This window comes from Tamandua tetradactyla, chromosome 6 (genome assembly GCF_023851605.1).
Source record: "Tamandua tetradactyla isolate mTamTet1 chromosome 6, mTamTet1.pri, whole genome shotgun sequence".
Lineage (NCBI taxonomy): Eukaryota > Metazoa > Chordata > Mammalia > Pilosa > Myrmecophagidae > Tamandua > Tamandua tetradactyla.
In genome coordinates, this window is record NC_135332.1 from 56,646,769 (window position 1) to 56,672,188 (window position 25,420).

Here is a 25,420-nt window from a genome sequence, read left to right on the forward strand (position 1 = left end):
CACATCCTGCCCCCACATGATGTAGGTTCAGGAATTCGTGTTTGAGAAGGAAAAACTGGTAAGATTCTAATTAGATTAAAAATCCATTTTTGCTTTTTTTTTTTCTGGTGTCTCAATCTGTTCTTAGTGAACCGTAAGCACGAATGCTCTGTACCTGTTGTGGAGAGTGCCTTCAGGCAGGCAGGGGACACAGGGGGCTACTGACCTTTGAGCTGAGACCCAGAGGAAGAAAAGGTGCCAGCATGAGGACATGGGGGGAAGAGCATTCCAGGCAGTGGGAACAGCATGTACAAAGGCCTTGAGGTGGGGACAGGCTTGGCAGGTCTGAATGTGAGGAAGACACCACGGGAGGACGGGAGGGGGAGGGGGGAGGGGGAGGGGAGGTGGGGGTGACGGATGGCCAGGAGGTGGGCAGGATGGGCGCACCATGCGGTCTTCCCCTGCGCCAGCAGGTGGCACTGTTAGCCCAGGCCTGGCCCTGTGGGTAGGTGGCAGAGCAGGGTCTTGACCTCAAGTTTGTAGCCCTGGATGTGGGCTCATTATAGGACCCTGGCTCCTGCCCTTGGAGGAGGGGAGGTAGACACCCATGGAAGCCAGTGTTGCACATCTACAGAGGCAGAAGAGCATGCAGTGATCTCCTGACTGCTGTGCTCCTCCTGCTTTATCTCCTGTTCATCCTCTCCCCGTTTCTGAGGTTCTGTGTCTTTTCCCTTTCTCTTTGCTTCTCGGCCTTGCTTTCCCTGTCTCTGCTCCTCTCCTCTCCCGGTCTCCCTGGTGCAGCTGGTTCCTGTCTCAGAGATTAATTACTTGCTTTCCTGATGTAGCTCTGATGGAGGGGGCGGGTGACTTAGAGCCAGGAAGAGCCTGTTTCATATCTCAGTGCCTACCTCTCCTACCCATGACTACAGTTGCCCCAGAAAGGCTGGGGCTGCAGCAGTGATCCCCATGAGCAGGGAATGTCCCCGGAGACTCCTCACTCCGGGACCTCTTGGGCCCACCTCCAGGGGTTGTGCCCAGCTCACCTCCAGCAAGCAGCCCTGGCTCCCGTGGTTCCTAACGTGGGAACTAGGACCGAACCAAGAAGGGAGAACCGGATGGCAAAGCAGATGGCACAAAACAGCAGGGAGAGCTCCCTGCAGGGAGTGTAATAAAAGGGTCACTTTAGTCGACAAAGTTAAGGCCTCTACCTTACTGCACGGTTAGGACTTGCTCATGGAGATGGGACCAGCCCCCGCCTGGCGGTGGCTCCTGGCTGGCATCTGTCAGGGTCCATGTTGCAGGCTGGGGCGTGGTGGGGCGTGGCGGGGAGGACCCTGGCGTCCTACCTTCTGTGGATAGCACGTCGCTCAAGAACTTCGTCTCTCGGTGCCTCCTGTGGAGTGGGACTTCCAGCTCTGCGCCTTACCACGCAACCCTGGGCAAACGGCTTAATGTTTCTGCCTCTCTGCTTCTTTCATCTATAAGATGGGGGTAAAAGCAGTAACTACTGCAGAGGTCATTGCAAGGACTCATTGAATCAAAGGGCTCCCAGAGCCCAAGGTGGGTGCAATGAAATAGCTTGCTGTTATCCTAGTCATATACTATTTATCAATACATAATTATGTATTTATATTTACAATATAGTGTTAATTAATGTTAATATAATAGCAATAGAACAGTAATGTATTATCTTAATAGTATAACATATAGAGCTTTCCTGTCTTCCCAGAAAACAGGCCCAGGTCATTTGCTTCCAGCAGAGCTCACTGCCTGCTCTAGTACTTACGGACAAAGATTGGTATCTGTGTTTGTAGGGCCATGTTTTTACCGGAAAGATAATAAAACGCAGTATCCAAGAAACCATGAGAAATACAAACTGAGTAGCTCCTGTAATTAACCTTTCCCTCCTAACACAGAAACTGTCTACATGTTTGTTTTGACCCAGGCCAGTGGTTTTCAAAGTGGACTGCCTGGGGTATTTGTTAAAATTCAGATTCCTGGGCTTTACCCCAGAACTGCTGAACTGGGCTTTGGAAGGTGGAGTGGGGGACTCTACAGCTTTCAAATGGTGGGTGACACTGCATAGGTGCGCTGAGTGTGAGGCCCGCAGATGGAAACCTGAACATTGGCACATTCCACCTTTGCCATCGGTCATTGTGTCCACCTGAAGGGTAGTCACCTGCACTTCACTGTCACTGTCCTTGGACCCATGTCTGACCTGTGCGTGTGAAGGTCTGGTCTTGTGGAGGAGCATTCCCGAGGCAGTGAGCCCGCCAACTGCCCAGCAGCCCTGTCTCTGTGCTATGAATAAACTGATCCCTGGTTACTGGGCACTTAGGTTGCTTCGAGTTTACCACGCTCTGCAGTGCCACTGTGGCAGTCGCCTTGGCATGTGTCCTTTCTTGCATGTGATGGATTTATTTCTGTGAGATGTATTTCCAAGAATGGGATAACTGGCCCAGAGGGTAAGGGCTTCTGTTTTTCTGACGATTGCAAAGTCAATCCTTGATGCATCTTGGTTATCCTGACTGGTGCTATGTATTTATAATTTATTAATTTTTTTGAATAGAAGATGTAGTCATATGGTTTAAAAACCAAAATAACATAAAAATATATATGGTGAGAGGTGTTGCTGGCAGCCCCAATCTGCGCTGTCCCTACGTTCATTAACCTGTTTTTGGATCTCTTACGTGAATTTCCAGCGCTTCTTTGTTCATGTGTCATGTGAGTACGTATTCTGCTCATCTCCCTTTCTTGCCTAATATTCTACAGAACAATGTTTTACATCTTGCTTTTTTCCACGAGAGAATGTAACTTGTGGTTCCTTCCATATGTGTCCATTTGAAGCCTCTTCTTCTCCTTTTCCCTCCTCTCTCACGTTTAAAAGAAATAACTGTAATATTTCATTGTGTGGATTTACTTTTAGAAAATTGATAGTACCTCTAAGAAATTTGATATTACACCACACAGGTAATATAAGGGCCCATTTTCCTTTTTTTAAACAATAGAACATTTGCTAACGTCTATTTTGGCCACCAATGTCAGTCCCCTCTTCCGCTTCCCAGAGCCGCCAGTGTGCACGGTGTAGTTACATGCTCCTCTAGATACTTAAAAGATAATTTTACATGCATCTTAAGTAACCACAGACAGTATAGTTTTATTTTGTGCGGGTTTTAAAAAACAAATAGCATCTTATTTTGCATCTTGTTCTGTAGCTCGCTGCTGTCACTCGAAGTTTTGCGAGCCATGCATGTTGACACACATCGCCTTAGCTCATCCCTTGTGACCACTGTAAAGTGTCAGCTTATGAATATACCACCCTCTACTTATCCTTTCCCCTCTAAGTGGTTGTTTCCAGTACTTCTTTATGCTTATGAAAAGTGCTGCAGTGAGCATTCTCATACTTGCTTCTACACATGTATGCACGTAGGGTTTCTCTAAACTTGAGTACGTCTTAGAGATTAAGGTTGCTGGTGATAGGGCTGGCCTTTTTTTTTTTCTTTTAAAAATATTTTTATTGAAACATCTTCACATATTCTGTACATGGTGTACAATCAGGGGCTCACAATATCATCACGTAGTTGTGTGTTCATCACCATGATAATTTTTTTTAGAACAAGAAAAGAGAAAAAACTCATACATCCCATACCACTTACCCTTCCCTCTCATTGACCAGTAGTATTTAAATCTACCCAATTTATTTTATCCCTTATCCCCACTATTATTCATTTATTTTTTATCCATGTATATTTTACTCATCTGTCCATAGGGTGGGCCTTTTATTTTAATGAAACTGCCAGATTGCTCTTCAGTTTCCATGCCCATCACTAGTAGGTGTGGAGCTTTGCTGGTCTGTTGGGTGAAGCCTCCTATGTCCGCTGCAATTGCATTTCCCTAATTTCTTGCCCTCTGTGCTTCTCTGCCTGTGCACTGCCTGGGAGACCCCCTGCCCAGACAAGCAGAGGTGGACCCTGGCCCCTGGAAGTTCCTGCGCCCACCTGGGACCTTTGCAGTGGGGTCTTTTGCTGAGACTCTCCTTGGCTCTGCCTTTTTCAGAAGTCCTGGGAATCCAGAAAACTGGCCAAGTTGCTGACTGGGGGCCGAAATCCTCAAGTCTCCCTGCGTTGTTCTGAGTCTGGCCTGGGCTTCAGTCCTCATCATACTTAGTGAGAAATAGGTTTTTCCCTGTGTCCTGAGAGCTCCTCGGGGGAAGTCACATCTTAGAGTCCAAATTCATTTCCTTTACTGATTGCGCTGAGCTGCCAGTTCTCACTGTGCTGGTCCAGAGGTGTTGCTTGCCAGTCTCAAGCCCGGGGTCAAGTTCTAAGAACATGAGAGCGGGAGAATTGGGCGGTTGGATGGAAAGGAGGCTGAGCTGGGAGATACTTAGTTTCCATCACTTACACTCACCTTCCAGTTATAGACTTACCTAGAATGTATCTTCAATTCTTAACTCTTTCACTATACTGCTCCATTCATCCAGATGCTCATACAGGGTCTTGTGGGTGTGTCAGTTAAGAAAACATACCCAGGAAAGGGACGTACACAGGATGAGAAAACACTTCTGGGTCGGAAGCTTATTCTACTGATTCCTGGCCCAGTGCTCTTTCCATGCCAGCCCGCTGTGTTGCAGAATACATGCATGTGTGCAGAGTTGAGGGCTGGTAGAGGCATGGGTGATATGGGGTTTCTTTTCAACTTTTTAATTTTGAAAATTATTAACCTATAGGAGAACTAGAAGAACAGCACAACGAGCCCCTGTTTTCACCTGCATCTGCTACTTATTTTGCCGGTTATTCCCTCTCGTTCTCTCTCTTTCTGCATAATGATAGTAAGATGGAGAAAGTAAGTTGCGGACATTATGACACTAAAAACTTCTAAATACTTCCTAAATACTTCAGCAGGAGTCTTCCAAGAATAATGTCATTCTCTGCCAAACCACAATACCATTATCTCACATAAGAAAATTAATAATACAATTTAATATACGGTCCATGTTCAAATGTTCCGAGTTGTCTCCAAATTTGAATGTGGACTCTAGATTAGATATCATGAACTTAATATTGTCATCGTTGCTCATTGCATTTGGCTGTCACAGCTCTTTAGTCTTTTTAAATGTAGAACAGCCTCCCCGGCCCCCACCTTCTAATGACTTCAGTTTTTTCAAGACACCTGGCAAGTTCTTTTGTAGAATGCTCCACATTTTGGATTTGTCAGAATGTTCTTTTCTTCCCCCCAACGTTTTCCCTGAATAGTCCTTAACTTTACTGAAGAAACGTGAAATGAGGGGCCTGGATGCTGGCAGAGAAAAGAAAGGGAGAAATCCCTTGTCATGCCTGTGGGGTCAGTTTTCTTCCTTTTCGCGAGCAGGGTGGAGAGGACTGTGTCTAGGTTTTCCCCAGGGCTGCTCCTCATGGTGCGTTAGTACATCTGGGTGGGTCTGGACTTGGAAAGCAGCTTCAGGGGCTCCTCTTTGTGCTCTCCTCAGTGAAGGAGTGCTGTGGGCTTTTGCCTTACTTGCTGCCTCCTTCTTACTTGCCTAAAGCTCCTATTTTGCTTCCTCCTGTGCATCCTTGCCCCTTGGGTAGAGATCTGCCATGTTCATTAACTGGGTTTTACTCAAGACAGAAACCTAACTCAGACTAGCTCCCCCCCAAAAGGAAATAAAAACAAAATCTAAGAAAGCTCTTGCAGCTGATATGTTTAAAGAAGGTTGGCTTTAGGAATGGCTGGATCCAGGTGGTCAGACAGTGTCATTGGGCAGTCTGTCTGTCCCCATTGCTTGGCTCTGTTTTCTTCTGCATTCACTTCATTCTCAGGCCACTCTCCTCTCCTGCTGCACGACAGCCACTGGCAGCTCCAGGCTGCTGCTTTGGGATCCCCAGACAGTAGTGAGCTTCTCCTTTCTATTGGGGCCAGAAAAAGTTCAGGGGTTCACTCTGTTTGGACCCACTTGATTTGACTGCCCTCCCGGGAAGCAAGCTCTCTGTACACAGATTGGCCAGGAGGACACGGATCGGGGTACCCGGACTGGCCAGGCCTAGGCCATGTGCCCACCCAGAGCTCAGGGTGGGTGGGTTGGGAGAGGGACAGCCCGGCTTGAACCACAAAAACTGTTAGTGGTGTCGCATTGGTCCCCATGGGGAATCGTGGTACAGTTAACCAGAAGAAGGGGTGTTGCTGCTGAGCAGACAGAAGAACACACATCCGCTTCAGCTGGGGACAGGCTCCTCCTTGCCAGGCCTGCTTGGCTAAGGCTGCAGGCCCCTCTGCCGTAGGTGCGGGGCTGCTTGTATCCACCCTGTCAGCGTTCTCTCACCCTGTGAGAGGGTGGAGGTTGGGTCCCCAGCCCTGGCACTGCACTGCTCTCCCTTCCTCTACCCTCTCACGAATCCCAGGCTATCAAGCCAAAAGCCTAACAATTTTTTTCTGAGGTAAAGGAAGCCCAGACTCCAGGACACGGAATCCTCTTGTTGGCGGTGGTTGGGGGGTTGGCGGTGGGTGCACCTTCCATCCTTTCTCTCCTTCCCTCCCCCATGTACCCCTCCTTCCCTTCTTCCTCTCTCTCAACAATATTTGTTGAGGGTTGGTGTGTCAGATACCCTCCTTGCATGGGTGAGGCAGGGGGACGAGATGATGGTGAATAAGAGGCATACTCTTCTGGCCCGTGGAGCTTCCATTCCATGGGGGAACAGATCCCGGCCAAGCAAGCAGAAAAGTCAGTTAAAAACAAAATAAAACACTCTGCAAGCTGGAATAATTGCCACGGAGGAAACAGACCAGGGCTAAGTACAGCATAAGAAGGGGGGTGTATCTTAGGGTAGTAGTCAAGGAAGGCTTCTCTGGGGAGGTGACATTCTTTGGGGACAGGTGTACAGCTGAGAAAACAGCTCAGGCAATTTCCCAATCGGATCATTCGGTGGCATGACCTTGTCAGTACATTCCCCTGCCTACGCTTATCCCACCCCCCATGCAGCCCCCTGCCCAGAGGATGGGGGTGGATTGAGACTGTTTCTGCTCCAGGTTCTCCAAGAAAGGAAAGACCCTGCTTTCCCCAGCCCATGACGAGAGCAATTCTAATAACTAACCTGGGCTGCACGAAGGTCACTGCTGACCTTGTCTGAGACCGTGTCTAGAACTTCTTCCTTCCCAGCTGCGACAGGTGTGACAGATGGTATCCAGGCGCCTGCTGGCTCCAGAGCCGGTTCTGCGGGAGAGGGGGGCATTTATAACTTCACAACCGTATTGTAATGTCGTAAAAGAAGGAAGTCAATTGCTAACTTTGGTACTAACTGTAATCCACCATTCCTGACCCTTGCAGCCTCTGATCCTGCCTCGTGATTATTCAGGAAGGCTGGGGCAGGGAGAAAATGGATGCAAGCGGAGTTCTGGGGTCTCAGGGTGAAAGAAAAATGACCATTGTAGTTTCTGAAGCTGCTTTGGAATTGGGGAAGGGTTGGGAGAGTGGGAACGAGATGTTTCATTTTTCTTCGAAGGGTGGGGGAGATGCTCACAAAAAGAGAGTTTAGATTGCAACAGGAGTGATGCGGGCTAGACAGCCAGAGGAACTTTCCTGAGGCAAGCAGCTGAAAGGCTCCAGAAATCAGGCCTGGTCCAAGGCGGGCAAACTGCAGAAACCCAGCTGCTGCTCAGCGGGAGGCCCGGAAGCTCAGGGAGTCTGTGTCAACACGGAAGATAAGCTTTCCGTTTGTCTTTAAGTCTAAAAGGGCTTAATGTCAGGATGGGAAAGAGCTGTTAACACATCAGTGAGTTAGAGCCCAGAGTCTGTGCTGAAGGAAACCGTGTGGCCTGCTAAGGGAAAAGACTTTGCTTATGCCCACCAGTGGGGGTAGCTGCCCCCTGGTAGGGAGTGTCCAGCCCAGAGTTCTTCAGGAACATGGACCAAGGACTGATAGATGCGCAAGATTAGTTCAGACAACAGGGAAAAAAAAAAAGAGTTTACTATGGGGGAGGTAGGGCCCCAACCTATGACTTGTGGTTGCGCAGCTGTGAGCTGGTAACCCAGAGAGGCGGCTGCAGGGCCTGTGGTGGTCCGGGAGCTGCTGAATCAAGGGGAAGTGCCGGGCCCTGCCCCTGAGGTCCCAGCTCACACCTTCCACTCGGTTCCCCATCCATGCACGGGTGCACATGTGCACACAGACATGGGGACACACGCAGATACACACGGATGCACACAGACACAGACACACAGAAGACACACACATGTACACGCAGACACACATGCTTTCACACGCAGACACGCACAGATATCCACATGCACACACACACACGCAGACACGTGCATACATATATGTGCACACACATGCACACACAGACACAAAGACAGGCAGATACACACACACAGATACGTACATGCATGCATGCATATCTGCACATCTGTATGTCTGTGCACACAGGCATACAGACATACAGAGGCACATACACAGACACACTTGGTGGAGTCCTCAGGAAATGCAAACCCACTGCACTGGCCACTAGTCCTCGAAGGGCCTGTGGTGTCCATATGCAGGTGAGCATTTCCCACCCATGCACGGGCAGTGCGGCAGCCTTTCTAAACACTCTTGCCTACAGCAAATATATACAAGTGAAAAGAAACAAAGGGGAGTCAAAGAGAGGTTATGGAACTGGGCTTGGAAAATCCCTCAGGTGCTTACTCTTATTTCTGTTAAGATTATCACAAGCTCGGCTATGTGGCTTCCCCGTGAGCGGCAGGGATGCAGGGACAGCACCAGTGGCCACTGTCTGTGCACACAAGGACTCAAAACAGGACAGCGAGGTCCCTAAAAAGTTAAATGTAGAGTGACCACATGACCCGGCAAATCCCCTTCTAGGTATATACCCCCCAAATTGAAGACAGAAGCTCGAAAACAGGGATGCTGATGTTCATAGCAGTGCAATCCTTTTGCCAAAAGGTGGACCCAGGCGTTTATCAACCAGTGAATGAATAAACAAAATGTGGTATGCACACTCAATGGAATATTATTCAGCCATAAAAAGGAACGCAGTTCTGATGCAGACCACAACACACATGGACCCTGAAGATCTCATTTTGGGTGAAACAGGCCAGATACCCAAGGACACATCCTGTATGATTCCATTTACAAGAAATATCTAGATTAAGCAAACACATAGGGACAGTACATAGAGTACAGGTTACAGAGGTTGGGGGAGGGAGGGTGGGGCGTTGTTACTCAACATGTACAGTTTCTGTTTGATGTGATGAAAACGCTTTGGTACTGGATGGTGACAATAGTAGCATAACATTTTATTTTTTTTTGCATGAGCAGGCAGCAGAAACGAACCCGGGTCTCCGGCATGGCAGGCGAGAACTCTGCCACTGAGCCACCGTGGCCCCGTAGCATAACATTTTGAATGTAATTAATACCACTGAATTGTATGCTTAAAAATGGCTACAATTTTATGTTTTATGTATGTTAGCACAATAAAAAAAAAGCACAGAGAACAGGACATTTCTAGAGTACTCGTGAGATACTGTCGCATGCATTTTCATTTGAAAACTTCTACAGTACATATCTTTTAATTTATTTAAAATATTGATACATAGTCCTTCTATAAAACTTGTACATTGCAGAAAAATGCCAGGCATCAATGAATATCATCATTATTCCAGATATAACTCACTATTAACATTTTCCCTTCACTATGAACATTTTCTTTAATTTTTTATTATGGAAAACTTGAAGCATATACAAAGTAAATAAAAATAATATAATAAGCCTCAACGATTGTTCACATTCAGTTGTGCTTGTTTAATTTATACCTCCGCCCACTTGCACCCTGACTCAATTATCATTACTACTAATTTTAGTTCTTTTTTTGATGAAAAATTTACATACATTGACACGAACAATTTTTTTTTGACACGAACAATTTTTACTACACAGTTTGAACAAATGGGCCTTCCCATAATGATATAGAACATTTCCTACTACGCAGAAAACTCCCTCTTGTCCCTTTCTCCTCTCTGAGCAACCACTGTCCCAATTTTTATACATTGATTGCATGTTTTAGAACTTTTTATAGATGGAATCATACAATAATACTTTTTTTTGCATCTGTCTTCTTTTACTTTTAATAGTAATCTCTACTGTTTTTGAGATTCATCCATGTTGTTGCACATAGAAGTATATATATATATATATTTATTTATTTATTGCTGAGTTCACTACACGGATTTCCACAGTTTGTTGATGAACACCTGACTGTTTTCAGTTTTGGGCTATTTTGAATAAATTGCTATATAGCTCTTCATGTGGACATGCTTTCTCATTTAATCACTGCAGTAACCAGAGGAGGATGGCACTATGGTCATCCCCATTGAAAGATGAAGAAACTGAGGCTCGAAGAGGTTAAAAGCTGGAGGTGGGAATCCCCCAGGTTTGTCTGGCTGCAGGGTCTGTGTTTTCACTCCCTCCCTGCAGGTGTCTTTGATCCACAGCTGTTTGGGGCCACGGAATGTAGGGACAGATGACCTCTGAGCACAGTGGCCTGTTGGTTCATAACTGCATTTTAGCCCAGTATGGTACAGATGATTGTTCTGAGTCATCAAGAAAAGGTGGCATTAAAACTATCTTCAAAAGGGACAAAAGTATGTCAGATATTTTTAGAGAAATGTCTAGACAAAGTCATTATAATAAAGGCAAGCAAGCAAACAAACAAAAAGTTGCTTCTCTAAGCTCTACTTGTCTGGGAATGCCACTTAACTGGAATAGGTCATCTCCTGAAGATGCCAGGCATAGAAGGTGTTATCGGGTAGGTAAAATAGTATATAAATCATACATGTGTGAGAAACCACTCTGCTTTGCAGTGTCATGTTGGTTCTTGCTTTGAAAGATGTTGCTAAGCAATGTTGCAAATGTTATGGAAAGATAGCTTCCCTCCCGACTGTTCTACTCAACCAACTCAACTGGGGAGGTTTGGTAGTCAGGGAGGTGGGGGTCAGAGGGGGGCCCTGGGTGTGACAGGGTGGTGTTGCCCATCATGGGGTCCTGGGCCCCGGCTCCTGCTTCCCTGAAAGACCCCTGTGCAGCCTCTGTGCAAAATTCACCTCTTCGTGTTCATCAGAAATTTCACACACCGTTGTGGGAAACTAAACTGTGGAAAAAATTATAGTCATGTGGCTTAGCAAAAACTTAAAAAAATCTATAAATGAACCAAAAAAAATCTTTAAAAATAACTTCGGTAATCCAAGCAATAGATGAAGAGCCCCTTTCTTCCCCCACCCCTTTTTTGTAACCCCTGAACAGGGAATCAGCAAAAGTTTTGATTGACAGCATGCAGTGCAGGCTCCTCTAGAAGATTCTGGTATCATTATGTTCAGCCCATGGCTGGATCCCGCCACCCCCCAAGTGGGATCTGTGGGTTTCCTCAGGCATGGTTTCCTTTCCCTGAACAAATATCACCCAAGTCATCAAGATCCGTTTCCAAAATCTGAGCCAATTTCTCATCAGATCTTTTGCATACCATGACATGTGTGGATCTAGGAAAGGAGGACTGAGCTTGTTTCCCAGGGCTGCCCTTTGAGGGGTCCCAGCCTTAACTGGGGATGTCCCGATCTGCTGTGCTCACTGAAGACCCTGCTTCTGTAGGACTGAGCCTCTCCAGGCTGCTCATGGGTTCTGGGAAGGAATTTTAGGAGCCGGGAGAAGCAGCATGTTCGTGCTGGCAAAGACCCCTTCTGCTTCTCTCTCTTTTCACAATAAAGATTGCTCCCCTAACTTAAATGGACTGCTCAATCTTTCCCTGTTTCCTCTCTCTTCCCCTCTTCTCCCTCCCCACTTCTCCCTCTCTCTCTTTTTCCTCACGCGGTGTTATCCCAGAGGCACTGCTGCGCTGCGACCCAGCAGGGGGCGCTAATGTACCTGCCAAGAACAAATATCAGGCTTTCTTGACCCGTACAGGTGTGCGTGCTCAGCAGAAGTGAGCTGTAAGAGCCGGCTTCAGAGTGATTTCCCTGAGCTAGTATGTGTATGTGTGTGTCCCCAAAGTCAGGAGAGAGTGGGAGTGCTGGCCTGTCCTGAGCAGGTCTAAGGTTATGTGTTTATAACTCTTGAATTGACCAAAGATTGTGTGATCCATGGGATGGCTGGGGACTCTGTCCCCTTCTGGTTTCATAAAGGACCCCATCTTCCTTGCTTCATGGTCTGTGTCCCCCATATCTACCCCCAGTCCTAGCCAGGAAGCTTGCACCATTTTTGCAGAGTGGTGGAGGCATTGCAGGTTGGAGGTGGGTTGGGGCAGGTGGGAATGCTCAGCCCCAGACATGTCTGCTCTGGATTTTCTCTGAGACTGGGGTGCTAGCAATGGGGCCACTTCGCAGAGTCACACGGATGTGCCTCCTGGAGCGGGTTCCCGGGCACAGAAGGCCCTTTTCTTCAGGACCAAGCATGCGTGTCTGTCTGTCTCAACCCACTGGCCCCCTTAGGAACTGGCTGTGCAGCTGTCTGCTCTCTGTTTATGATTAACTTCCCTGCCCACCCCCGTACTCCCACCTGGGACCCCTCTGCCTCTGGGCTTCCCCTGGATTGGGGCAGAGACCCCGGCTGGCAGCTGCCTGGCACTTTGTTCTCAGGGACTGTGAGCTCTGTGGGCTGGAATGGGCCTTTGAGGTCCTGTGAGCTAGGGCTTGCCTCTGGCAGAAGCCCCTTCCCTCTGCTGAGTTGGTAAGGAAATCCAGATGGAACATCCTAGCCTGTGAGTGAGAGCGCTGGGAGGTAGGGGTGAGGGGCACTGCTGGGGGGAGCCGTGGTGTGGGTTGGGGCCTGGGAGAAGACCCCTTCTCTGACTGCCGCTGTCCTCACTGACCTTGCTCAGGGCGGCCTGCATTCCTCCAGCTCTCTCAGGCCAACCCCCAGGAGGTCCATGGATGTGGCCTTAGAAGACCTCCGAGTCACTAATGGGAAAATCGCTCCTATTTCACTTCTCTCTCGAACTCGATGAGCTGTTCAAGGACAGTCTCTTAGTTTGGCGCCTAACACTTGACTCTTTTTCTTTTCAACAAAGGTGCTTCAGGCTCAGGCAGCAGTATTTAGCTAAAATTTCATAAATTTATATTCGTTTTCATGAGATTAGTGACAAGTGCTAATGGTTTTTTTTATTTAGGGTGGGCAATAATGCATTAAAAAAAACTAAGCGCAATACTGAGTTGATTAAAGCATGTTTAAAGCAAATAACTAAGTAGTATAATGTTAAGGCCGAAACACTGTGAAGGTGATGCGTGACTCTCCAAATTTTGGGAAACACTGGCCGGGTCGCACTGCACCAGCGAGCCTGGTGGTGCTGCTTTGTGGTTTTGCGTGGGTTAGCCCTGGTTGTTCTGGGCAGGGAGCCCGTCTTCCGTTTCTCTCTCACCTCATCACTGGCACAAAGCTGGATGCCCAGTCAATGTTTAATAAATGCTGGTGAAATGGGCAAGTCTAGCATAGATGGTCATTAATTCCCTTCCCTGGTGGGTGGGTGTCTTTATGTTTTGGTGTCTCCTCCTAGGAGTCAGGGTCTGAGACATCCATGGTCCTTGGGAGACAGCCTTGTGTTTTTCAGTTTTTCACTGGGATGGGGAAACATCATGGCTGTAGAGGGGGCTAAGAGGGCCTGGAACCCCAGAAGGAAAATGAATAAAGGAAGCTACTTGGTGGAGAGACTTTGCACTTGTACCCCAATGTCCCGTGGCCCACGGATGCACTTGATCCGAGCTGTCCCCCAGGCAGAGTGGGTGGTCACTGGGGGAATGGGGGGGAGCCACCCATACTCTCTTCTGCTGGGAAGGGGGGCCAGGCCTTTCCCAGCCACCAGCCTTCCTTTGGAAAACACCCCGTACTAGACCCCTGGCCAGCCCGCCGTTGCCCTTTCTGCCATTGGGCTGAAACAGTGCATCAGCCAGCCTGCCAGTACTGTGTGGAATGGAGGCAGGAGAACCCCTGGGCTGTGCTGGGGCTCTGCCCTCTTCTCTGCTGAGAACATGGGTTTCCCCATTCTTTTACTAGACTGATTCTCATGTCACAACTGGTGCAGCCCTTGCAGTGGGCCTAGCTGCCAATCCCAGGGGTGGGGCCTGGGTCACTCCTGTCTCTAGCTATAAATAGATGTCCATGGCTATATCTGTGATCCCCCCACTACCCAGGCAGGCGGGGGCAGGGAGGGGACAGGAGGCCATTGCTAATGGATGCTTCATAAATAACCCAGGTGCATTTTGGAACCACCTTGGTGTTCCCTCTTCTCCACCCCAACTCCAGTGGCAGGAAGAAGCTGTACCTACTGGAGACACAGTGCTGAGAGCTCATGCACCTTGAATTCATCTGCAGTCCCTGTCCCCTTGCCAGCGCGGTCCACTTCCCTGCCTGAATCTTCTGTGTTTGCTGGGTTGCACATCAGATTGTACCAAAAGAAAATCAAAACCCGACAGATTGCCTCAGGGTCCTCTTTTGGTTACAAAGATGGACTCATTGGCTTGTTTTCATTCCCTCCAGCCCCTTGACCGGTTCCTTTCTCCTGGGGTGACTGGGGAGAAGCAAAGCTGGTAGTTCTGGGTGGGAAGTAGGAGTGGGGGCTGGGAGTCCGCGCAGCAAATGAAAGAGGGAGAGGCAGGCATAAGCGAGGTTCTTATGCCTCTTGTTCTGTGCAAGTGACCTTCCGTCCTTCCGATCCGAAGTGAAGATGAAGCTTGCACGCGAAGTGTAGGAGAGAAAGAACCGCTGGGGCCCCGGGAGCTGGCCGTGTGCAGGTGGGGGCCCCCAACATGCATCTCCTGGGCAACCTGGGCAGAGGTATAGCCGCTGCCGGGAAGTTGAACACTGATCCTAACTTGTGTCAGACTCCCAGATCTGGAAAATCAGATGTTAACCCGGAGATGCCCCCGGCCCACGTGGGCGCCGTCGCTGGGGTGGGACCGCGCCGTCCCTCCCCCTTCCCGCACAGCAATGCTTTCCTCGACTCTGGGGGAGTGAAAGGGTGGGGGTGGGTGGGAGGTGGCATCCCGCTGAGTCAAAGCGCCCCCTACTCCACGGCTCCCAGGGGCGCAGGGCGCTGGGAACCGGTGGCCCCTCTAAAGGTCCGGCAGCCTTGTCCGCGGCGGTGTTGGCTGCGCGAAGGCAGTTTCGCTTGGACTTGAGGACGCGCGTTTCCTCTCGGTGCCTGTTTTTTCTCCTTCTGTTTTAAAGACAGTGACAGCATCGGAGAAGTATCCCGGCGGGCCGGCAGCGAGAGCGCGTCAGCCGCCTCTGCCCGGGCCCGGCCGGTGGGGACGCGGGGCGGGAGCGCAGAGGAGGGGGACCGAGAGGGAGACGGCGAGAGAGGGGGAGGGAGCCGGGCGGGTCAGCCGGAGGGGAGGGAGTCGGACGCTGGGAAAGGGGAGAAGGCGGGTGCCAAGCCCGTGGGAGTGCTGAGCGCGAGCTGGGCGCCTCCCTCCCGCCCGCGGACCCGGCGCGCTGAGCCGCCAGCGCCCGGGGCCAGCCGTGCCGCCTGGGGCCGGGGCGCGGGAGGCGGGGTCGGGGCGGGGTCCCCGCGCGGGCGGCGCGTCTGGGTCAGAGCCCTGGAGCCGTCCGGCGGGCCGCGCCCCGAGCGAGCCTCCAAAATGCCCTCGTCCGGGGAGCGGGCGACGGCCGCCCCGCGGGCCCCGAGGAGACGGTGAAGGTCGCCGGGAAGTGAGAGCCCAGTCACCTGATCCCCGGAGCGCACCTAGGCGGGGGCGGGGCCCATGCGAGGCGGCGGCCGGGGGCCGGGGCGCGGGCGCTGGGACCGGTCGCGGGCGGCGCGGAGCGAAGCGCGCGGAGCCGGGGCAGCGGGGGCGCGCGGCGGCCGGGCAGGAGAGGGCGCGGCCCGGCACCGCCACCGGCCTCGCCATGTCCCAGCCGGCGGGTAGGATGCATTGCCGAAAGGCGGGGATCCGCGCTGCCGTGGTGCTCATCGGACTTCTGCATAAATCGCGAAAACAGAATAAAGAGAAAAGGTAAAGCCTGGCAGCGCCACCGTCCTCTTCCCTCCCTTCTCGGGCTAAATTAACGTTTCTTTGGGGTGGACTTTTCCACCGGGCGTTTGGCTCCATGTTGATGGGAAAAAGCCTCCAGTGCAGGCGTCGTCGGGTGGAGCGTGCTCGGAGCTTCGCCCCAGCCACTGGACGGTCCGAGGAGGCCCAGGCAGGGTATTGGCTGGATCGAGGGCGGTTGGAAGGGCCCATCGGGGTTCGTCCCCGACAGAGGGACCCCAAGTTCTTCGTCCCCAGCCCCCGCCTTTGCGGATCCGGGCGCGCTTCCTGAACCCTGCAGCGCCGGTAGCATTGATCCGACCCTTGCGACAGTCCTTGGCTCAGGCCAAGTGACCCAGTGAGTCGCTGATGCCATTTGCTTCTCTGCAACTTGGCTGAGCCCATGGGGTGCCCGCCGGGCCTGGGCTCTGCTTGTCCTGTGCAAGGCGCCCGCAGGCAAGCAGCAAGTTTAGAAGGTTGCTTCCTTGCTGGCTGTGTCTCCGTCTTTGACCCTTGGCTTTTTTTCAGCTTAACTTTTCTAACTTGTACTGTTTGCTGTTCAGTGTTGAAAACCGTTCAGAGACATTTTGGAATACTTATGGACTGAGAGGTGTAGGGTTTGGGGTGGGGGAAGGAGGTTCTGGGGCAGCTTTCTGGTCTCCAGCCCCCTGCTGCAAGCCTGAGGTTCCACCAGACCCCAGGGAGCCTCCCTTCTCAGCAAGTGTATTTGGGTTCAAAGCTTCCTCACATCCCCAGGTCTTCAGAGCTGACTGCCCAGAAAGATGTCTTGGGAATTTGGAGTAGCCTGCAGTGGCCCTGCTGGATGCTAATTTCCAGAGGGGTTTTGGAGTGGTTAGTGCTGTGCTCTGCATAAGATGAAGGCTAAGACAAGGGCAGCTGAACCAGAGACACCTGGGGGGTGAGTGGTGGTCCCTGAGCTTGCCCAGAAACTGGGTGTGCCTGGGGAGATAGTGGGCAATGAACAGGAGGCCTTGGAGAAGCTGGGGTGGGTCCCTCCTGTGGATGGGTTGCCTCCCATGCCTCCTGCCCTCCTTTCCCATAATGTAGTCTAAGGAGATATTTCTCCCAGCATAGAATGAATCTCCAGTGAAATGACTGAAGGTGGTTAAGCATGAATAGCATTGAGTCACCTAGTGAGAAAGTTCTTCCCTTTTCAGTTCTCTACCAATCCTTGTGATTTCTTCAAGGGGGAAAGTTTCAGGTCAGTGCTAGTCTGGCTGGAACCCTTTTCTAACACTTGCTAACCTACCTTTTGTAACAAAGAGAGAATAGATCTCTGGCTCAGAGCTTTTAAGTGGGGGAACACTGCCTGGCTAGAACTTAGGTTGTTTTGTTTTTGTATTATTTATTTTTAGAGCTCCATCCTATTTATTGCCAGTGATACAGACTTTTCCACTAGTGGTAATGATAAAAGTGTCAGTGTAAATTACATGTATTAAGTCACAAGAATGAGTCCATTTACTAGAAATGGTAGGATTAACAGTACAAATGGCATTGAGTATGGCAAACATCACGCACATGGAACAGGAATGCCTGAAGTTGGGGTCCTACTTGTCTAGCAGAAATTTTACAAGCAGAAGCTTGGAGTTCAGTGCCCCATTCTGCCCTGGATTATTATTTCTTTCCACTCGGGGTGAGTAAGCCAACCCTTTAAGTTGGGAAAATGTGTGGGATGGCTGGACCAAGACAATCTGGGCCTGGTTGGAAGATTGAGAAGGAAAAAGTGCTTTAGAAGGGTAGAGGCATCAGACCAGCTCCTGACCCTGAGTACAGAATGTATGTTGGGGCGGAAAAGTCCCTGCGCAGGGCGTCAGTTCTAGTTCTGGCTCACCCGTTGGCCAAGATGTGATACTATAGGTTTAATTTCCTGGAGCCTCAGTTTCTTCCTCCACAAAAAGGGACCGTGGGGCTCAAGTGGGAGATGATGTAGTTGAAGATGCCTCTGAAAGGTCTCAAGTGCTGCACGAACCTGAAGGGGGTTGTTTGGAACTTCTCGCTGGGCCTGTGCCCGCAGCTTCTAGGGTAGGGTGTCTGGTGGTGGCGATCTCACCAGCAGTCAAGACCAGCCATGCTCAGGCCATGGAGGCAGGAGCCGTGCTCAGACCCTGGATCCGGGCATGGAGGGATGCTGTGAGTCACAGTGGAGGATCCCGATGGGGGGCAGAAAAGGGTTGGCCAGGGGCAGGGTGCCCCAGGCGCAGGGCATCTTGTCCTCCCTGCTGGATGCACTGTGCTCTCCTCTCTATTGCAGGCAGACATTGGTGACCCTACCAGTCTCTGGCTTCATCTCATTTGGCTGCTGCTCTTGCCATCGTGATGGCTTTGGCCGTGGACTTAACCTACCCAAGGAGAGAAAGGGATTGATTTCATCTTGGTGCTAAATGACCTTTGCTTCCCTTGCTCTAATCTGTAGTTTCTTTGTTTCTAAGCGCCTGAAATCAGTGCATTGCACACTATTGACCCTTGCTCTGTAGGCACTGGCCTTGGGGGGCCTGCAGCGGGCTGCAGCTGCCAACCTCTCCTAAGTGCTCCCCAGACTCCATGCTGGGTGTTAAATTTTCTGAGTTCTTCCTTCCTCCCTCCTCCTGTCACTGAGTTAGTTCAAATTCAGACCCCTTCTTCATCCTTCCGAGAAGGCTTGATCCATCCATCGATCTTCTCAGCACTTCTAATTGACAGGCTTGTGCAGATAACACTCTTGGCTCCTAGCCTTAAGGGATGAAATGGTTGCGTGTGGCTTGCAGTGATGGTCCGGTGGTCCTTGTGATGCCCCTGCTCTCCCCAGGCCACCTGGAAACATTCCATATTGGGGGGGGGGTAGGGAAGGAAGGTGTGGCAGGGGGTGGTAATGAGACAAGTATCCCATATTCTCCCAAGCACTGTCGGTAGGTTCTAAGGTCTGTGCTCAGAGCGCCATCCTTGGTTTACCTGCTGAAGAAATGGGCACGGAGCTTATTGGTCTCGACTTGAAAGCTCTCTACAGGAGTTGTGGGGTGTCCTGGAGGTTCTGCCTCTTTCTGACCATCCTCCAGGGTCCTAAGAGAGCAATGGCGCACTGACCAGGGGATTGGGTCCAAGGGTGGTTCCGAGGAGGCACCTGAAAGGAGCTTTCCCTGGAGGCTGCAGTGTAACCACTGGCGTGGGGATTCCTTTTAAAGCCCTTTTTACTTTCCGGAGTCTGCTTTTTTAAAGACATAGCAGATCAGGAGAAGGTTCCAGAACACCACCTTGGTTATGGGCAGAATGCATGGTGGAAAGGAGTGCTGCCCTCTAAGCTGGAGAAAAGACACCTTTGGCAGGAAAGACAGAGGCACAGGAACAAAGTCAAAATGTGTGCTTTCCGAAAGCTGTGGATAAAGTCAGGGTGGCCTTGGATGTGCCATTCTGAACCATGAGACACGTCGAGTAGCATAAATGAGAAATAAATCCACCTCCATCGGGGTTTTGATTTTAGGGCAACTCCTATAACAAGATTTACGAGGGGAAAAATATGGATTGACACAGTTATCAGCAGATCCTTACGGGCAGACTCGGGGCGTAGAGTAGTGGCTTCAGTGGATGAGACCCCGCCATTGCGGTGTCATGTCTAGTGGGTTATTCCTATGTAGGTTATTAGGAAAAGCCCCCCCCACTTAGCTTTAAAAAAAGAGAAAACCATTTACTGTGGAAATTTTCAAGCATATGCAAAAGTAGAGACAATAGTGAAATAGAATACACAGCTGCAGCCGTTATCAACTCATGGCCAATTGTGTTTCATTTATTTCCTAATCCATTCCCCTGCAAGATGACTTTGAAGTAGATCCCAGACTTTCTACCATTTCATTCTTAAATATTTCGATGTGTATCCTAAAGATGAGAACTCTTGAAAAACACAGCAATGCTACCATTATCATGCCCTCCAAATTAAAATAATTTCCTGGTGTCCTATCCAGCCAGTGTTCAAATTTTTCCAATCGTCTCATAAAACTTTCTCAAAGACTTTTTGAGCCAGGATCTAAGCAATCCAGTATGATCGCTGATATATCTCTTAATCGGTAAATTCCCTCCTCCATTTTTTTTTTTCTTAAAATTTATTGAAGAAACTGGATTGTCTTCTAGAGTGTCCCTCCCACTGGCAGGATTTTGTGGACTGTATTCCCCTGGTGTCATTTAATATGTTCTGCTGTCCCTTGTGTTTCCTGTAGATTAGAGTTTGGTTCTAGGGGCTCCATGAGATTCGAGTTTGATTTTTTTTTGCAAGATCACTCATTGGAGGTTGTCTTGTTGTCTGTTTTTATGCTGTTGGCAGTCATTGCTTAATTTGTCCCTGGGGTTTGGAGGCTGGTGTTCGGAAGGAAACTTATATTCTGCCAGGATTCTCAGAGACAGCCCTTCAAGCTGGCTGATCATGGGGTCTTAGCCTGTGGGTTGTCTAGCTGTCCTGGCCTTGAAGTTACAGCCCTAGAGCTGGAAGGGACAGGGTTGGTAGCTGATCTACTTACTAGCCCCAGAACAGATGACTGCTTGTTCTCTTCTTAGGAGGTTGCTGGGCTCTGCCCTTTGTGTAAGGACTTGCCTCTCATTCTCTCGTCTCCTGTCTGAGTGCCACTTGGTTGGCTATCATGTCTTTAAAGAACAAACATCTCTCTTTGACAGGCTTCCCATTAAAAAATAATTTATTTATAACTGTGGTAAAATATACATAACATAAAATCAATTTACTCCTTTTCAGTGGACAAGTCTTTGACTATACTGTGTAACTTTCACCACTCTCTATTTCCAAAGCATTTTCATTGTCCCAAACCAAAACTCATACTTGTTTAGCAATAACTCCCCCTTTCCCCCTACCCCTACCCCTGGTTACCTCTAGTCTGCTTTATGTCTCTATGAATTTGCTTGTTCTAAGTATTTCGTATAAGTGAACTCATAGAATATTAGTCTTCTTATTTCTGGTGTATTTTACTCGATGTGATGTCTTCGGGGTTCATCCATGCTGTTGCATGTACCAGCACTTCACTTCTTTTTACAGCTGGCAAAATTTCTGCTAGACAAGTAGGACCCCAACTGAAGAGTATTCCATTTATAGATATACCACATTTTATTTGTCCATTCATCTGTTGATGGACACATGGGTTGCATCCACTGTGAAAAAGGGCTGCTGCGAACCCTGGTGTACAAATACCCGTCTGATTCCTGGTTTCAGTTCTTTAGGATATACACTTAGGAGTGGAATCAGCCTCCCATTTAACCTCACTGAGAGTCTGAGGAGCTAGACCCTTAAAGTCTAACGGGAAGAATTTGAGGCATAAATGGATTTAGTTGATCCCTTTTGAGCCACTATTTAAACCGATTTGGCCTTACATGATCATCATAACTGAAAAAATTCAAATAAAATCAAGTTTCTCTCCTGTGGGAAGCTCTCCCTAGGCTTTCTATTACACTTTGAATGAAATCCAAGCTTCTTAGCTTGCTGTCCCTGCCTGGTTCTTTGACCTCACCTCCTACCACTTTCTCCCTCCCTCACAGGGATCTCTGTACTTCTGCTACAAAGGCCTTCTTTCTGTTCCTCAATAAGTCAAGCTTGTTCCTGCCCCAGGCCCTTTGCACCTGCTATTTACCATGAGTTAATTGGTGCTTCCTCATCATTGGGCACTCAACTCAAATAGTATCTCCTCCTGAAGACGTCCGTGACCTCCAGTCTGAGTAGCCTGCTTCGGTCTCATTATCCCATTACCCTGATTTATTTCTTCCATGGCACTTATTAACCGATATTATCTGGTTTATGTAATAAACAGTTTATTGGCTCTTCTCTCCCTTAGAATATGAGCTGTCTGTGAGCAGGGACTTTGTCTTTTTCATCTCTGGGTCCCTGTTGTAGAGTACAAGGTGCTCAGTAGATAGTAGCTGAATTAATGAATGGATACTCCAGAGAATCTTTGGCTCTCCAGGCAACATGCGCTCATTACCTCAACGCTGAGGTCCATTTCATGGTGAAGCATCCTTTGAGGCATCTTTGGTTTTAAGGTGCCCCCTTCTTGAATGAGATTGGAGAACCTTTTCCTTCCCTCTCCTTCTTTCCTTCCGGAAGCAATTTTGGAGAAAAAGGCAGATGATCACTTGTTTGTGTGTTATTCTGTTAATTCTCTGACCCCTTCCCTTGCTCTGGTTGGTTTTGGGACCCACAGAAGGAAGAGGCCAGGCTTAGCCCGGACCATTCTGAAGCTGGAAGCATCACCAGGGCCCTACTTGACTCTGGGGGCCTAGATCTTGAGAGCTAGAAGCAGACTCCCTTAATTTATGCCAAACGGGGGCCCGTGGGTGTTTGGATTGGTGAACAGTCGCCATTAGTGAATATATGTCTTTTTTCTAAATGCAGCTTTATCTCTTCGGAGCCTGCAGGGTGCACAGATGGATGGGTAACAGGATGTTGCCAAATAGAGGGCTTGCCAGGCCTGCTTGGTTAAACCAGCGAAAATCACTTCTGTGCACATGGGGGCTGCCAAAGAGTTCAGAAGTTTCTCAGTCATTTTAAGCATATGGGGCCTCCCCCCTCCTGAAAACTGAGTTTCGTTGCCTCCCAAATCCATAAGAAGCAAATGAGGTAGGCAAGATGATTTCAGGTGGACAAATGCTTTTTATGTTAATAGCTATTTTAAAAAGTGAATTCTGGCAAGCGATCCTGGCTTTCCACGTAGGGTAGTTATATAACTTAAAAAAAAAATTTCAGTCAAAAACTGCAAGTCAATTGAAAGAAAAGCATTAAGAAAAGTAATCATCAGGTAGTACATGGGTTTGGCAAAAAATCATGAAGTGGTGCAAAGTGCCTGAGGTTTAGGGAGCCCTGTTGGAAGCCGGGGGCACTTGAAATGGGTCTCAGCACCGATATCCTGTAGGTTGCTGAGAGCTGAGCTACCGTGTTTGGAGGCTTCCTGTTGCTAGGCTCTGTGCTGAGGTCTTACATGTGTTATCTGTTTTAATTCTGCCAGTTTTATCTCCCTTTTCCAGCTGAGGGACTGAGGCTCAGAGGTTGAAGGGTGTGCTGGGGGCCCAGGCAGGAGGTGATGGTGGAACAGGGATTTTAACAGGACCCTGTCGAGGTCTGGAGGCTGTGCTTGTAACTGTCATACCATTAGGAACCCAGGATAAGCATTTAGTGCAATGCTGTTAATAAGTGGCTTATTCTAATAAGGGCTCAGTACAGACTGTTATTATTAATGTATCAAAGTGTAATAACACACACATGTGAGTGCATAAGTCTTAAGGGTACAGTTCAGTAAACTTTTACATATATATCCACTTGTGCAGCCACACCCAGATTAAGATCTAGAACTTTCCAGCACCCCAGCAGGCTCCCTTCTTCCTGCCCCTTCACAGCTGGTACTCCCTGCTGCCACCCCATCCCCCCAGCAGTTGTTATAATTAACTTGAAGTCAGCTCTGTCACCTGGTGTCTGGGTGATGCTGAGCTCAAACCCTGCTGGGTAGACAGGGGGGTTAGCTGGGCAGCCTTTCTATCAGCGATAAAGGGCAGGGTGTCTGTTACTTCATGAAGTGGGGCTTTACAGTGAGAAATCCTGGTTCAGCCCCGGAAAGAATGGTGTCAAAGAATCCGAACAATTTCTAGGGGCAAGTGAGCTTGGTTTAACCTTCGCCTCTCTTTCCAGACATGCTCAGTGGGAACCTCGAGCACATGCTATGTTTATTCACTGCCCTTGAAGCAAGGGTGGGTTGAAAAATTGTCCCCTGCTTTTAAGCATATCAGCATGAACACTCTGTTTCATGAAGGCAGGAGCCCCTGCCAAGTCCTTCCCGGAGCCCTCCAGAGGGGGTGGGTGGGGCGCGTCCGAGCTCCCCTGGGGACTGCGGTCCCAACCCCACGAGGCCTGTGAAGGAGGCCCATTGCCTGCAGTCACCTCTCCCCTGGCCTTCCCCCTTGTCCGCCTGTTTCAACTTCTTTGAGCTGGAGGGTTGGGTCCAGGCATCTTCTCATTAGCCCTTATTCTCGGGGTCACCAAGCCCTTCACTCACATCCTCTTGTTTAAAACTCATGATGGCCCCAGAGGAAAGCTGCGTCTCTCAATTCTGTTTTGCAGATGGGGCCCCGGGTCACAGAGGCTAGTAGGAGAGGAGGCAGAATCCCCTCATTTTTCACTGTCATGTCTTAATGTACCAGGCTGCCCTGTCTCTGGAGAGTGGGGGTGGCGGCACCCTTGCACCTAGGAATTTGCATTCTGAGACAGAGGTCAGAAACTAAGCCCTGCAGATTCTTCAAATCTTTATGAAGCCTCCACTCAGCAAACAACACAGAGTGAAAACCTTGCTTGGCTGGAGCTTTCGTTCTCGGGGGGCTTTTTTACACCCACGTACCTCTTATTCTTTTTAAGATGATATTTTAAAATTGGAAGAGTCCACATTGCAAATCTGCATTTTAATCTTCTCTTAAAAATATCAGAAGCTCCGGCCACATTGGCTGGACCTGCCTTCCAGCTTCGTACCTAACTGTCAGCTGCCCACTCAGTTCAGAGCTGGTGCTCTCCTACTCACCACAGGCCCTTATGCTTGGCCTCTTCTGTGCTACCTGACAGTACCCCCCACCTCCACCCCCATAAGGGATTTGATGGACGGGCTTGGAAGTGGAGGTCTGGGATTGGGGAGCTCCATGTTCAGTGTAACTCACTGAACATGGGGACTAGCGTTCGGTCCAGCCCTGCATGCCCTTTGGGCTTCCTTTGTTTGGGGCAGGTCTGTTGTGATTGGAAAATGGGGTGTCTGGGCAGCCTCGCTGGGCTGCTTGCAAGGAGCTGGCCTGAGAAATGGCCACCATGGATTTTCCTCCTTTCCTCTCCCTAATTACTCCCAAACAAAATAACAGTAATTATGGGAGACTGTGTCTCACAGTACAAAAAAAACCCTCAAGAGTAAGAAGAGAAAGGACAGGGATACAGAAACTGAGCCCTTCTCTGGGCATGATCCTGGGCTGGCACTTAAACCTTACTTATCTCATTTCATTCTCTTCACGATGGTTATTGTCATCTCCATTTTTCATAGAGGAGAAAGCTGATGTTCAAAAGAGGTAACAATGTCACCCAGTTTGTACAGCAGAGCTGAGATTCAGGCCCAAATCTGTCTGATGCCCAAATCTGTGTCTCTTCTCCCAAAGCTAATTAAATGGCAACCTTAGCCAAGTTGCTGAACATCTCTGTGTTTGACTTTCACTGTCTATGAAGTGGATTATCATGCAGCTTAGCACATTCTCTTTATGTTTTAAGGAACGGACTGGACAGATCTCTCTGGGGCAGCTGGTAGGAGAGGGTGATTGTGTGTGGAGCCTAGAGTCGGGGAGTCTGTCCTTTCAGGTTTCAGACAGACTGAATGGTCTCTTGCTCGTCGTCCTCACCAATTAGAACAGAGCTTCCCATTTCTCTCTGTGAACAAGAATGTC

At 49.3% G+C, this 25,420-nt stretch overlaps 1 protein-coding gene across 6 annotated transcripts in view; it reads left to right on the forward strand.

Moving 5' to 3' along the window:
• The window catches only part of RAP1GAP2 (RAP1 GTPase activating protein 2), a 232,699-nt gene that overhangs the window by 68,811 nt on the left and 138,468 nt on the right, over positions 1 to 25,420 (forward strand). For 2 of the 6 annotated variants that reach the window (XM_077165545.1, XM_077165547.1), the window contains exon 1: positions 15,835 to 15,964. The exons of the other annotated variants lie outside the window; for them this stretch is intronic. In XM_077165545.1, the coding sequence (XP_077021660.1) occupies positions 15,858 to 15,964 (107 nt within the window). In that variant the 5' untranslated portion in view covers positions 15,835 to 15,857. Of the gene's footprint in view, positions 1 to 15,834; positions 15,965 to 25,420 lie in introns of those variants that run through there. 6 annotated transcript variants of the gene reach the window in all.